At 62.0% G+C, this 15230-nt stretch overlaps 2 protein-coding genes across 2 annotated transcripts; both read left to right on the top strand.

Moving 5' to 3' along the window:
* Positions 1–1275: 1275 nt before the first annotated feature.
* Positions 1276–5376, top strand: CD6 (CD6 molecule). Its single transcript, XM_032690943.1, has 12 exons — positions 1276–1330; positions 2659–2709; positions 2823–3131; positions 3201–3500; positions 3596–3664; positions 3748–3888; positions 3977–4099; positions 4181–4282; positions 4428–4537; positions 4631–4701; positions 5000–5199; positions 5281–5376. The coding sequence occupies exons 1-12, from the start codon at positions 1276–1278 to the stop codon at positions 5358–5360; spliced, it is 1611 nt and encodes a 536-aa protein (XP_032546834.1). The 3' UTR covers positions 5361–5376.
* A 2745-nt stretch (positions 5377–8121) lies between these two features.
* On the top strand, positions 8122–14957 carry CD5 (CD5 molecule). Its single transcript, XM_032691773.1, is given in 11 exon segments — positions 8122–8240; positions 8775–8813; positions 9117–9259; positions 9261–9411; positions 9495–9557; positions 10091–10393; positions 11538–11822; positions 11993–12124; positions 13481–13534; positions 14410–14517; positions 14595–14957. Coding segments are annotated over 11 exon segments (1416 nt in total). The 5' UTR covers positions 8122–8188; the 3' UTR covers positions 14681–14957.
* Positions 14958–15230: the final 273 nt, after the last annotated feature.

The following is a 15230-nucleotide window of genomic DNA, read 5'->3' as shown; positions in this document are numbered from 1 at the left end:
GGCAGTGCCAGGCTTCCAGGAACGGGAACGTGCCCTTGACCTTGGATCCACGTGAGAGCTGGTCACGGGAATGGATCCTGGCCCTGGCCCAGCTGGGGTGACCTTGGGATAAGGGATAAGGGATCTCTTTCCTCCCTCTCCTGCCATCCTCCTCCTCCACCTTCCAACCCCAACACCAGCCTGGTCCTGGGTCTCCTCCCACCTTGATCCGCCCAAATGTCCCCTTGGAACTGGCCAGAGGAATTGATCCCCCTTTATTTGGGGTTACCATAGACATTCCCACCCTTTTTCCAGCCTCCCAGCGATCCCAAGGCACTCCCAAATCGCCCTGGGTGGTAGCAGGAAACGCCCTCCCACACCCCAGCTCCCTGATCCCGGCTTCCCAAAGCTTCCCAAAAACCCCACTGAGGTGGGGCAATCCTGGTCCTGTCCCTCCTTCAGGGCATCCCAGGTCTCCAGGTGTACAGCCGGATCCAAGCCCTCACCCACAGTGGGATCAACATCTCCTGGAATGCCCCAGCTCCCACCCCATCCCTCCCCCACCATGCCCATCCCATCCCTCACCACGTATCCCTGGAGGGTCCTGGGGTGGTCCTGGATGTGCTGGAAGTTGCTTGGGGTGCAGTGACTCCATCCGGAAGGCAGCGGGATGGTGGCTCCATGGGATCAACTCCTGGATGGATCAGATCCTGGGTGGATCTACCACCACCTGTCCGGCATGGAGCCCATCCTGGAAGTAAAGCATCCAGGCTGGGATGAAGGGCAGGATCCCGGGCAGGATCCAGGAAGGTTGGGATCCAGGCCCCATCCCAGCTCCCCACTCCCAGCTTCCCTGGGAAGCATCCCGAAGGATTTGTAGCTGATCCATAGGGATGGGTGACACATTTGTGGGGTCCCCTCCCGCTGTGCCCTGCGGGTACCTCCTCCCACCCACCTCATCCCTGAAAAAAAGGACAGAGCTCCAGCAGCCTAGAAGACCCCAAATCCCCCTGTGTCATCCCAAATGTCCACTAGATCCGCTCTCCCCGGGGTGGGACCCCCAGGCCCGGGAGGTTCCCAAGCCCCGGGGGGGCTCCGTGGGCTCCGTTGCCCCGTTTCCTCCCCGCCGGCAGCAGGATGGGGCCACCCCGGTGTGCCTCGTGATGCCAGCCCGGCTTCCTCCCCTCCGCCTCCATCCCGGAACCACCGGGGCAGCGAGACCTCCCTGCCCCGAGAGAGGGACCTCCAGAATCCCCCCCGGATCCCGAAATCCCACGGGCTTGCCCAGCCGAAGGGATGGGGGGGCTGTGCCTGCTCGTGGTGGCTCTCTGCGCCGCGGCACCCGGACCAGGTACGTCGCCATCCCCAGCCCGTCGCTTCCCAGCCTCTTATTCGGGAGCTCGGGGTGCCGGATCCATGGATTTTGGGGTTGGGGACCTGCCACCTCCCCGGGATGGAGGTCCCAGGGCAGACGCTCCGGTGGTGGCTCCGCAGCTCCTCCGACCCTCGCTGTCCACTGGGAGGGAGGGAAGGGGTTCCCTGAAAGGCAGTCCTAAGGACTGGGGTCTCCTCAGGATGAGGGACCCCTAAAACCACCCTGGGGACCCCAAAACCGGGATCCTAAGCCCCTAAAAGTGCTCTCGGAGCCGTCCCACCCGCCAGCCCTGTGGGATGCTCCGGGGCCAAATCCCATCCTGTCCCTCCTGTCACCCCTGGATGGTTTTGGGGTGTGATCCAGCCTTTCCCCCTCCCCCCCCAGTCCCAGCAGGATTTGGGGTGCTTTGGGTTCTGAAATGGCTGCCAGGAGCTGCCTCAAGGCCTCGGATCGATCGGGGAACGGGCCCCTCACCCCCATTTCCGCTCCTCTTCTCACCTCCACCCCCATAGAGCAGCTCATTCCCGCTTTTCCCCCTCATCCCTGAGCTTTTCCTTGGTCATTTGGACTCTGATCCATGCCCCACCAGCTCCCCGGGATCCCCACCCAACCAGCCCCCCCAGAACAGGGAGAGACCCCTCGCTCCTGGGGGATCCTTCACCCCACAAAAGCCAAAGGGGTAATTTTCCCGGGAATATCCGGAGCGTGCACTCCCCTGTGGCTCCGGGATAGGTACAGCCCCTCTGTGTCCACAGGGATGAGCCGGGAAGCGGGAGCAGACCGGATGCGTGAGGACGTCCCAAATTTCAGCTCTTCCACCGGTGAGTTGTGTCCCAATATTCCCAATAATTAAGGAAAAAATTCTCCGAGCGGACCTCACGCCAGGATTTAGCCCCAGGAAACCTCGTGGGGACGGATTTTTGGGATGCAGGAGCGCCGTGACCACGTGGGCTGGGGGAGGGTCCCACAGAGCCACCCACAACTGGGAGAATTCCCATGTTTTGGGGGGATTGGGATGCACTGCTCTGTGTGCCCCCCCCCAGGGTGGCCACAGGGCCACGTCTTCCTGTTTTCCATCTGCTCCTTGCCAGGAAAACCAGGAATGAGCCAAAAAAGGGAGGGACTGACCTCTTGAATCCTGCTGATCTCGCTCTGTGGGGATCTGGATCTGTGGGATCAGATTCCACGTCTGTCATCCCCGTGTGCCACCATGTCACCTCAGAGGGATCATCATCCCCAAACTGGGAATCCTGGGGGGCTCATTTCCTCACCCCTCTGTCCCTTTCTTCCCACAGCTCCCGCAGAGCCGACAGGATCTCCCAGTATTCCAAGTGGGAACGCCTCGGTGACGCCGGGTGAGTGCGGGAGGCCGAGGAACATCCTTAGGAGCACCCCCTTGCTCCCAGTTTTTAGTGGGAAGGGGGCACTGGGAACATCGCTGGGTCACCATTCCCGGTGTGCCTCCCAGACCCCGGAGCGCTCCGCTTGGCCGGCGGCCGGAGCCGGTGCGAGGGCCGCGTGGAGCTGGAAAACCAGGGAATCTGGGGGACGGTGTGCGACGACGGGTGGGACATTCCCGACGCCGACGTCGTGTGCCGGCAGCTCCGGTGCGGCCGCGCCGTGAGCGTCCGCGGGAATTCCGCCTTCGGCCGCGGGCACGGCCCCATCCTCCGGGATGAGCTGGGATGCCACGGGCACGAGAGGAACCTCTGGGAATGCCCGGCCGCTCCGGAGCACGACTGCAGCCACAAGGAGGACGCCGGCGTGGTTTGCTCAGGTGGGTTTGGGAGCATCCCGGCTCCGGCGGGGAGGGAGGCGGGAGGCACATCCCCGTCCTTTCCCGCAGAGCACCAGGAGTGGCGGCTCTCCGGGGGCCGGGACGGCTGCGCCGGCAGGCTGGAGGTGTTTTTCCGCGGCACCTGGAGCACGGTGTGCGACAACGCCTGGTACGATCCGGAATCGGCGGTGCTGTGCCGCAGCCTGGGATGCGGGACGCCGCTCCAGCGCCTCTCCTTCGGACACACGCTTCCCGGGAAGATGCTGTACGAGTGCGGGAGCCTCCAGGCTTCCCTGGCGTTCTGCCACTGGATCTTCAACAAATCCGCTCCCTGCCACCAGTCCCGGGCGGTCGGGGTGGTCTGCAATGGTACGGGATCTTCCCGCTGGGATCTGGGAGGGAATTCCTGCCTCCCCCCACCGGCATCCCCGTGGTCTGATTTCTGTCCCCGCTCCCCTCTCCAGGCTCCCAGGGTTTGCTGGATCCAACCCCCACGGCCGCAGGGACAACGGGGAATGTCACCGTCCCGCGGGGTGAGTGTCCTGCAATCCCTTCCTTCCCATTCCCTGGAGGAAGGATTTAGGTGGGAATGACTTGTGTCCATTCTCTGTCCCAGCTGAAGAACGGTCTCCAGCTGTAGGGACACAATTCCCGTGGGATAGTCTCCTCTTTATCCTGTGCCTGGTGCTGGGAATGCTGCTCCTGCTCTCCGTGCTGGCCCTTTCCATCGCTCTGCTGAGGCTGAGGAAGAGGAGCGGTGAGGAATTCTGGACTCTGCATGGAATTGGGGCACACATACCACTTTTTGGGCTCAGCTCAGCTTGTCATCCCCACTGTCCTCGCAGCCATGTGTTCCTTGGGAATAACCGCCCCAGTCCTGGTGACCCACAGCTCCCAGAGCCCTGACGTGCCCTCCGGGATTCCCAATGACTACAGGGAGATTCCCACCAGCCTTCCCAAAGGATCAGGTGGGTCTGGCAGGAATGTGGGGATGTGGGGAAGGGGATCCCAGCTGATGGCACATCCCCCATCCCATTGTCACCCCCCAGACCCCCTGGGCACAGCCTTTTCCAAGGATTCCACCTCCGATTCCGACTCGGAATACTACGAGTTCAGCAGCAAGCCGCCCGTCGCCCTCTCCACCTTCTACAGTGAGCGCCCCATTCCCTCTGGAATTCCCCTCACCTCGCCCTAGGAACCCCTGTCACCCTGCCCGGGATCCCCATCCCCACACTCCAGGATTCCCGTTCCCTTTTCCTGGGATCCCTGTCACTCCCACCGCTCTCCCTTTCCCAGACTCGCTGCGCCGCCATCCCGGGGAGCAGCTGCTCCCACCGAGGCCCAGCCAGGACGGGATGGAGCCATTCCCTGAGGATGGTATGGGACAAGGGGGGTCCATCCCATGGATAAGGGGGCGGCTCCTCCCTGTTCCTACACTGGATGTCCTCGTTCCCGCAGCACCGGCCAGGACGGGCCCCCCATTCCCTGGAAGGAAGAACAGCTCCTCCAGCTCCTCCTCCTCCTCCTCCTCCTCTACAAATCCCTGTTGGAATGGCAACGTCCCCTCCCAGCACAGCTGGGGCACCGGTGGGCCCTGCCGGAGGGATGTGTGGGAGCAGGGATGGGGAGAGCCCTGGGAATGGGAACAGCGATGGAGAAACCCCGGGGGTGGGAATAAGGAAAGGAGAGATCCCAAAGGCGGGAATAAGGGATGAGGACAGCCCTGGGGAGGGGAATGAGGGTGGGGGTACCCCAGGAATGGGACCAGGGATGGAGAGACTCCAGGGATGGGAGCAGGGATGTGAACGGGGATGGGTCTGACCCCGGGAAGGGAACGAGAGTGGGGGACCCCCGGGAATGGGAACAAGGATGGAGGGTCCCAGTAAGCACCTGTTTCTCCCAGTTCCCCCAGCAGCTCCCAGCATTCCCGCCCCAGTGCCCTCCCAGCCCTGGGTACCTCCGTGTCCAGCAGATCCCGATCCCACCGGCAGCTCCAGCACCTCCTCAGGGGAGTGGTACGAGAACGTTCCGGGCACGGAGCCCACCGGAGACCCTTCCCAACATCCCGGTGAGGATCTCGCGCTGGCGGGGGGATATGGGGACTCCGGGATCCTCTGCTCCCAAATCCTGATGGGCTGTGTCCCTCCAGGTCGGATGGATCCCTCGGGACAGGATCCCGACTTCTCCGAGGGCAGTGACTATGACGACATCCAGGGAGCTGCCTACTGAGCCTTTCCCGCTGCTCCAGAGGGACACCTGGCCAAGGCCACTGTCCCGCTGCTGGCATCACCTCTGGAATTCTCTGGCCATTCCCCTGTGCTGCCATTAAAAGCTTTTCCCACCGTGTTCCTTGTCCTTCCATAGGAGTGACCCGTCACCATTCCCACAGTAGGCCACCAAGCGCTCCCAGTTGCCCACTGGGATGTCCAGATATCCTGTTCCCAGCCTGCAGGAGCAGGGATGGGGGTGGCAGGGGCCCCACCCAGCTCTGGGAGTGGAAATTACACCCCAGGAATTGGGGATGTGGGAGGGTTTGGTGCCCCACACTGTCCCCCTCACTCCCAGAGGTTCCCTGTATCCCACTGGGACACAGTGCCCATCCCAGAGGGGCCCATAAATCCTGTCCAGGGGATGCTGGGAGGGAAGACCCCCCAAAACCCACCAAACGATGCTCTCTGGGGGCATCGGGGGGTCCCAAAAGAAGGATCACCTCCTCCAGCCTCCCGAGCTCCACCCACATCCCAGCGGGATGCCGGAGCCGAGCACACGAAGCTCCCGGTGGATTTGGGGGGGGCGCAGCACCCCCCCATCACCCCAGAGCTGCCACCCCCACCTCGGGGGCTCCCCCGCACCCCAAACCCCCCTTCCCACGGCCCAGCCCAGCCCCCGGAGCGTCTCCAGCCCCGGCTTTCCGCTGCCCCGAGGGGCAGGTCGGGGTTCATCCGCACCCCCCGCGGAAAAAGCGGCCCCCCCGCACCCCTCAGGTGTTCGCGGGGCGAGAGGCCCCGACAAAGGAGCCGCGACAACGGAGGAAATCCCAAAATAGCAGCAAAACCCCGACAAAGGGAGCGGGGCAGGCGGGGGCTGAGAGCGGGGCGGGCACGGGAGGGGGGGGACAGGGGCGTGGTGCCCCCGATCCCTGTGCCAGCGGGGGGGGACGGGCAGGACGGCACCCAGGACGTCGGGATCGCCGGGATCGTGGGGTGGTATCCATGACCTCAGGGGGGTTTGGTGCCCGGGGGTCCCAAAGCCCTGGGGGCCACCGATTCCCTGGGAGCGGGACAATCCAGCCCGTGGCCCCACAGGGAATGTGCCCCCTCCGCCCCCACAGCGGTGCCGACCCTTTATCCGAGCCGTTCCCGCCGGGAAAATCCCCATCTTTCCCGTTTTTCATTCTGATCCCAGCAGGTGCTGCCGGCAGACAAGCCCGTCCCTGCTCACTCCAGAGGCAGCTCCTGCTTTTTAAAAGGCTCCTCACGGCCGGCAACGTGTCAGCACACACCAAAATCCCCCCGGGAAGGGATCCTGAGCATCCCGAGCTGTCACAGGATGCTGAGCTGACTCCCGCCACCAGCGGCAAGATGGATGCTCAATCCAATCCCAAATCCTGCCTGTGGGATTCCAGGGCCTCCAGAGCCAGCCAAGGCTCCCAGGGAAGGGCTGGATCCCAGGCATCCCACATCCATAGAGGTCACACACCCCCGGACAATGTGGATCTTTCCTAGAGGCAAAGTATCCCAGGATGTGTGTGGGGGAATCACCAATTTCAGGTGGATTTGGGGGGATTTGGGGCCTGGATCCTGCACAAAGACCCCCCTGGCTGAGTCCTGTGGGAGCAGATCTGGGAATTACACCCTTTTTCCGGGGAATTTTCAAAGCTGAAATGGGTGAGGACCAGCTCCAGGTAGGACATCCCGACAGGGCTTGCTCCTCCCACAATCCCAGTCTGGGGGGTCAGGAGGACCCCTGGGATAACTGGGATGGGGATGGGAACAAGCAGGGAGTTCAGGGAGCGCCCAGGAAAGTGCCAGGGGAGCTGAGATCCCGCTCCAGGGTGGGGGATTGGAGTGGGAAGGGAAGGGAAGGGAAGGGAAGGGAAGGGAAGGGAAGGGAAGGGAAGGGAAGGGAAGGGAAGGGAAGGGAAGGGAAGGGAAGGGAAGGGAAGGGAAGGGAAGGGAAGGGAAGGGAAGGGAAGGGAAGGGAAGGGAAGGGAAGGGAAGGGAAGGGAAGGGAAGGGAAGGGAAGGGAAGGGAAGGGAAGGGAAGGGAAGGGAAGGGAAGGGAAGGGAAGGGAAGGGAAGGGAAGGGAAGGGAAGGGAAGGGAAGGGAAGGGAAGGGAAGGGAAGGGAAGGGAAGGGAAGGGAAGGGAAGGGAAGGGAAGGGAAGGGAAGGGAAGGGAAGGGAAGGGAAGGGAAGGGAAGGGAAGGGAAGGGAAGGGAAGGGAAGGGAAGGGAATTTCCATGCTCCCATTCCCGCTCCCCAGGCACTCTCCTTCCAGCAGGAACACCACGGGATCAATGGAAAACAGCCGCCTCATTAACATGCATGACCTGGATTCGGAAGAATTAATTAGGGCCCAATCAATTAACGCCTCTGCCTCGCCCTGGTCCAGCCCTGCCAGTGCCCCACGTGCCCTTGCCGGGATAGGGGGCATCCCTGGAATGCCAGGAACTGGGATGTGCCTGGATAAACCTTTCCCTTGTCCCCTTCCCGGGGGGTCCCACAGTGTTTGGGGTGGGCACTGGCTCCTCCTCAGCCCCGAAGGGTCGTGACCCCAAACATTCCCTCGGCACCGGATACATCCAGAGATGTGGGAATCCCGGGATTTGGGGAGGGGGCTGAGCTCCCCCCCGGGGTTTCTCCCCCCTTTTTTTGGCGGGACCTGGCGAGGCAGCCGAGCCTCGAAACCGGCACGGCCGTGACGTCAGGAAACCACAGAGGGAGGAAAAACAGCCGGTTCCTGCTCGGGCCCCCCTCCCTCGCCCGCTCCAGGCCCGGGCAGCGGAGCCTCCGGAGCCTCCGGAGCCCCCCGTGCCCCCCATCCCGCCGCTGGCACCCATGGAACCCCGGCTGCCCCCCCTGTGCCTCCTGCTCCTGCTGGGAACGTGGGGTGAGTGCTGGGGGTGCCCCGGGCTGGGGGCATCGCTCACATCCCGCGCTGGGACGTCCCGGTTTTCCCGCCCCGGGAATGTTCTGGGAGGGGATGGGCATCAGGGGTTTGTGGTGCTTCCCTGGGCGAGGCCCAGCCGGGGGGGCTCGGGGTGGGGAGGGGGTTTGAGGGGGACAAAACCCCTCCAGCACAACTCCAGGGTGCTCATCCCACCCCAAACGTGAGCCCAGGGGCGCCCCCCATCCTCATTCCCGCCCGGCTCCTGCCATTCCCAGCTTTCCCTTGGTCCACATGGCACCCGCCCCAGCTGCTTGGCCTGATGTTCCGCCCAGGAGCGCAGCTAATTAAGGGTAATTAGCAGGTCCCTTGGCTTTTTCCGGCCCTAATTAACCCCCAGCAGACAGATGGACAGGTGGCAAACCCCTTTTCTCCCCCCACGAAATCCCATTCCTCCCACAAAACCACCGAGCGCCGGAGCCTCTGCCCCAAAATGGCGGGTCCGGGATTGACGCCCCATCCCCGTCTTCCTTCCAGCCATTCCCGACCACGGAGGAGCCGCCCGGACGCCTCGAGGTGAGAATGGGGGGGATAAACACCTCGGGAATCCCACCACAAACACCTCGGGAATCCCACCACAAACACCTCGGGAATCCCACCACAAACACCTCGGGAATCCCACCAGGCTCCGGGAGCACGGCGGATGCTCCAGTTGCATCATCCCAGCTCAGCCCCGTGACCTTCCCTCCATCCCCCCCCCCTTCCAGCCCTTGTCCCACCTTGCGAGACATCCCGAAAAAGGGCTTTTCCATCATTTCCGTGGTGGAAAACCTACCGGGAAGGGAAGGGAAGCCCCGTAATCCCGGTGTTTTCCCGCAGATCCCGGCCTGCAGCTCGTCGGTGGCGGATGCCGCTGCACCGGGATGCTGGAGGTGGACTGGGAAAGCCGTTGGAGACGCGTGTGCCAGGACAACGTGAGACGGTCCAACCTGGATGAAATCTGCCGACGGATGGGCTGCGGCCCCCCCCAGCTCCGAGCCCTTCCAGCTCCTCATTCCCAGCGGGAAGGAGACGCATGTGCGGCCCGTGAGGTGCCAGAATCCGGAGGGAGCGCTGGTGGAATGCCACTGGGAGCTGGGAAACTGCACGGAGCACGTTATTGTCTCCTGCAAAGGTGAGCCTGGACCCCCCCGCCCCGCTCACCTCAGTCCCTAGGGATCATCCAGGCTGATGGGGCTCCTTCTCTTCTCGTTCCAGAGCCGGAGAAAACCACTCCCAAGCCCCCACCGGCACCTCCGGACACCACCCCGGAGCCCACCGGTAAGACCCCGATCCCGAGGGATCCAACACCCCCACCCAGCCCGGGGGATCTAAGCACCCCATTCCGAGGGATCTAAGGTCCCCATCCCAAGGGATCTAAGCACCCCATTCCAAGGGATCTAAGCACCCCATCCAGGAGGACCTAAGGTCCCCATCCCAAGGGATCTAAGCACCCCATTCTGACAGATCTAAGGTCCCCATCACAAGGGATCTAAGCACCCCATTCCAAGGGATCTAAGCACCCCATCCAGAAGGACCTAAGGTCCCCATCCCAAGGGATCTAAGCACCCCATCCTGGGGGATCTAAGACCTCCATCCCAAAGGATCCAAGACCTCCATCCTGGGGGACCTAAGCACCCCATCCCAGGGGATGTGAGACCCCCTTTCCAAATGATCCAAGGCCCCCATCCATGCAGCGATTAAACTCCAAATTTAGGGACTTTCTCCTCAGGAATGGAAAGGAATGTCATCCCAATCCCTGGAATGTCACCCCAATCCCTAACACGCTGCTCTTCCCCCCAATCCCTCTCCAGGACCGCCCAGGCTGCGGCTGGTGGACGGGAATTTCAGCTGCTCCGGATTCCTGGAGCTGCACAAGGGGGGGCTGTGGGGGGCCGTGGCCAGGATGCCCCCGCACATCTGGGCACATCTGGGCACCCGCATCTGCCAGGACCTGCGCTGCGGCACCGCCGGGCACGGACACCGGGAGCCGGAGCCCGGGACCCACCTGCCGGTGAGGTGGGAAGCGCTGGAGCCCTGTGAGAGCCATTCCCTCCTGGAATGCTTCAACAGGACCAGCTCCCGGGGGAAAACTCCTGCCTTCGTCACCTGCTCAGGTGAGAGCGCACTCGGAGCATCCAGGCCTCTCTGGGGGGGATATCCCGGGGGAATTCCGGGTTCCCGCCCAGAGCTCCATCCGCCCACTCCCGCTCTTCCTCTCCGGGGTGCCAAGGCAAAACAGGAAATCTCAGTTCCCGGCAGCGCCAGAAGAGGATGAGCTGGGGAGGGAGAGGGGCCATGGCAGTGTCCCAAATTCCAAATGGGAGCAGGGAACCCACGGATCAGCGCCTCTGGGTGGTATTCCATACCTCGGGCATCCATCCCCCAGCCGTGGGCATCTCCCAGACCTGGGCCCCTCCCTGCCCTTTTCCATGGAGATCCAAGGCATGGGGCTCGGAGCAATCCTGCCATCTGCCCCAGCTCGGAAGCCATCCCGTGGGATTTGGGGGTTTACTGGGCTGTGCCACAGCAGCTGGCAGAGCTTCCATGCTGCATTCCCATGGGAATAGTCCAAAGCTCCTCAGTGCTCGGCTCTGCTTTGGCCCACACACATCTGCTGCTCCCTATGGCACAAGGCGGAATGCCGGGAGCATCCCTGTGCCAGGAGCATCCCTGTGCCAGGGGAAGGAGCGTGTGCCAGCAGCCAGCCATGAGGCACCCCATGGATCTCATCCCTCTCTGCCCGTGGATCTGTGGATCTGATCCCTCTCCATGGGTCGGGCTCCTTCCCATGGGTCTGACTCCCCTCTCCCCATGGACCTGACCCCTCTCTATGGATCTGACAGACCTGTACCATTACCCCAAGACCTGTCCTGGTATCCCCAAGCCTATCCCACGGTCCCCAAGATGTCCCATTATCCCAGACCTCTCCCATTGCCCCCAAGCCCATCCCATTATCCCCAGACCTGTCTCATTATCCCCAACTCCATCCCATTATCTCCAAGCCCGTCCCATTATCCCCAAGCCTGTCTCATTATCCCCAAGCCTATCCCATTATCCCAGACCTGTCCCATTGCCCCAAGTCCCATCCATTATCCCAGACCTGTGCCATTATCCCAGACCTGTCTCGTTATCCCCAGACTTGTCCCATTATCCCAGACTTGTCCCATTATCCCCAGACTTGTCCCATTATCCCAGAGCTGCCCCATTATCCCTGAGCTGTCCCGTTATCCCCACGGCCGTTCCCGCTCCGTCCCCCAGATTCCCAGCCGCGGGTGCAGCGGAGGCTGGGCTCAGGCCCCACTCCCTGCGAGGGGGACATCCAGGTTTTCCACGAGGGCCAGTGGCTGTCCCTGTGTGACGACGGAGCGCGGCGTTCCCAGCGCGGCCGCCAGCTCTGCCGGGAGCTGCGCTGCGGGAATCTCACCTCCAGCGCCGAGATCCGGGAGCCGCCTTCCAAGGGAGTCACCTGCGGGATCGACCCCCTGCACCTCTGCCACGGGAACCTCGGGAGCCCCCAGAGCTGCTCCCGGACCAGAGTCGTGTGTAAGGCGCCGTTCCGGGGGCGATCCGCGGGGTGCCGGGAGCTGGAATTCCCAGCCCTGTGGAACGGGCAGGGATGGGGGGTGCCTTGCCGGGTGGGATTCGGGCTCCCGGTGGGTTTTCATGTACCTGGGCGCAAGGGTTTCGTCCGGTGCCATCCATCCTCTTCCCAGGCCAGGACTCCAAGCCACTTCCCAGCGGCACATCCGCCGGCACCGTCGGGAGCATCTGCCTGGCCCTGCTGCTCTTCCTCGTCCTCCTCCTCGTCTGTGGCCCCCCCGCCTGCAGGAGGCTCCGCAAGAGGAGTAGGTGACCCTCTGGATCCTCAGCCCACCCCTGGCCCGCTGCTCCCAGGCTTGTCCCACCATCCCCAGGCCTGTCCCATTGTCCCCAAGCCTGTGCCGCGTTCCACACACCTGTCCCGTTGTTCCCGGGCTTCTCCCATTGTCCTCAGACCAGTCCCATTATCTCCAAGCCTGTCCCATTGTCCCCAAGCTTCTCCTACTGTTTCTAGACCTCTCTCATTATTCCCAGATCTGTCCTATTATTCCCAGACCTCTCCCATTGTCCCCAAACCTGTCCCATTATTCCCACACCTGTCCCATTATCCCCAAGCCTGCCCCACTGTTCCCAAGCCTGTCCCATTATTCTCAGGCCTGTCCCATTATTCCCAGACCTGTCCCATTATTCCCAAACCTGTCCCATTGTCCCCAAGCCTGTCCCATTATTCCCACACCTGTCCCATTGTCCCCAAACCTTCCCCATTGTTCCCACACCTGTCCTATTGTTCCCACACCTGTCCTATTGTTCCCAAACCTGTCCCATTGTTCCCAAACCTGCCCCATTGTTCCCAAACCTGCCCCATTGTTCCCAAATCTGCCCCATTGTCCCCAAACCTGTCCCATTGTCCCCAAGCCTGGCCCACTGTTCCCAAACCTGTCCCATTGTTCCCAAACCTCTCCCATTGTTCCCAAATCTGCCCCATTGTTCCCAAACCTGTCCCATTGTTCCCAAACCTGTCCCATTGTTCCCAAACCTGTCCCCACACCTGTCCCATTATTCCCAAGCCTGTCCCATTGTCCCCAAACCTGCCCCATTGTCCCCACACCTGTCCCATTGTCCCCACACCTGTCCCATTGTTCCCAAACCTGTCCCATTGTCCCCAAGCCTGGCCCATTATCCCCAAGCCTGTCCCACTGTTCCCAAACCTGTCCCATTGTTCCCAAACCTGTCCCATTGTCCCCAAACCTGCCCCATTGTCCCCAAACCTGCCCCATTGTTCCCAAATCTGCCCCATTGTTCCCAAACCTGTCCCATTGTCCCCAAGCCTGGCCCATTATCCCCAAGCCTGGCCCACTGTTCCCAAACCTGTCCCATTGTCCCCACACCTGTCCCATTGTTCCCAAACCTGTCCCCAGCCCTCTCCCATTATCCCTAAGCCTGTCCCACGTGGAATGGTCACAAAGCAGGGGAGCGGGAAGGAGGATTAGGCTCCAAGTGGACACAAAGGAGCAGCTGGAGGATCCCGAGGGGGAATTATGGTGTGGGAGGGGATTATTTGGGATGACATATGGAGCTGGCAGGGGGGAAGCAGCCAGAGGAAGGATCAGGAAGATCCTTGGAGAGACAATTCCCGCTCTCTGCCCACCTCTGCCTTCCAGTCTCGAAGAAAAAGCAGCGCCAGTGGATCGGCCCCACGGGCCTCAACCAGACGGGTGAGGGGGCAGGGATTGGGGTCTGGGATTCCTGGGGGTGGGATTGGTGTTCCTGGGGGTGGAATTTTTGCACCTGGGAGTGGATTTGGGGCTCTGCAGGGTGGATTTGGGATTCCTGGGGTGGATTTGGGGCTCTGCAGGGTGGATTTGGGATTCCTGGGGTGGATTTGGGGCTCCTGGGGATGGGATTGGGGCTCCTGGGGGTGGGATTGGGGCCCATGGGGTGGGACTGGGGCTCCTGGGGATTGGACTGGGATTCCTGGAAGTGAATTTGTGGCTCCTGTGGGTGGGACTGGGGGTTCCTTCGGGCGGATTTGGGAATCCTGGGGGTCGATTTGGGGCTCCAGGGGGTGGGATTGGGGCTCCTGAGGGTGGGATTTGGGTTCCTGGGGATAGGACTGGGATCCCTGGAAGTAAATTTGTGGCTCCAGTGGGTGGGACTGGGTGTTCCTTTGGGTGGATTTGGGAATCCTGGGGGTTGATTTGGGGCTCCAGGGGGTGGGATTGGGGCTCCTGAGGGTGGGATTTGGGTTCCTGGGGATAGGACTGGGATTCCTGGAAGTGAATTTGTGGCTCCTGTGGGTGGCACTGGGGGTTCCTTCAAGTGGATTTGGGAATCCAGGGGGTTGATTTGGGGCTCCAGGGTGTGGATTTGGGGCTCCTGAGGGTGGGATTTGGGTTCCTGGGGGTGGATTGGGATTCCTGGGAGTGAGACTGGGACCCCTGGGGGTGGATTTGGGAATTCCTGGCATTGGATACCACTCACCTGACTTCCCTCCGCCCCATCCCGGGGGTGGGTCCATTCCCTCCAAACCGCCCTTCCAGCCCTCAAATGCCAATCCCGATCCCGATCCCAATCCCACCTTGTGTTCCAGTCTCCTTCCACCGCTCCAGCTCCGCCGCTCCGAGGCCTCGGGGACAGGGAGGGGACAACGACTACACCGCGGCCCCGCCCAAGAGCTCCCCGCTCTCCGCTTATCCAGGTAAACGCTGGGAGCGGCTCCTCTTCCAGGGATGAACCCTCCGGGCACCCCCTGAGCCGCATCCATCCCCTCCACAGCCCTGGAAGGGGCGCTCCGACATTCCAACCCTCCGGAGAACTCCTCGGACAGCGACTACGACCTGCGCTCCGCCCGCAGGGTGTGATCCCCAAAGGATTCCCAAAGGATTCCCCAAGGAGCCGTCTCCCGGCTCGGCCGTAGGGGGATCCCAGCGTTCCAGGGAGAAAAAGAGGAGGTCTGGGGGTTCTTAAGGTATTTATACAGATCTGAGGCCTTTTGGAGAGGGACCATCGGCCTTTCCATGGCTCCAAACCGATGGATAAAGGAAAGGGATGCAACTCCAGGGAGGGGGGGAATACTGGGAAGGAATCCAAGATATTTAATATCCAACAACTGTAATAAAATTGGGATTTTTGTACTAATTACACCTTGTCCTCTTCCTTCCCATATCCCAGAGCAATTCCTTAGAGCACCAGACTCCCGGTCAGGAGGGAAAAGCAGGACAGGAAAACAGGGAAAGGCATTTTTCCCTGTTTTTCTACCCCGAAGAGCCCCAAGCAAACGTGTCCCTGAGGAAAGACAAGGCCGGGAAAAGCAGGAAAAATGGGTTGGGAGATGGTGCTGGGAGAGGAGGAAAGGTTGGAATCCAAAGGGAGCCGGTGTCGGGATGCCAGGAAGGGATAAAGGGATCAACC

The sequence above is a fragment of the Chiroxiphia lanceolata genome, chromosome 6, assembly GCF_009829145.1.
Source record: "Chiroxiphia lanceolata isolate bChiLan1 chromosome 6, bChiLan1.pri, whole genome shotgun sequence".
Taxonomy (NCBI): domain Eukaryota; kingdom Metazoa; phylum Chordata; class Aves; order Passeriformes; family Pipridae; genus Chiroxiphia; species Chiroxiphia lanceolata.
Note: the sequence above shows the minus strand (reverse complement) of the source record. Positions and strands in the feature narration are given on the sequence as shown.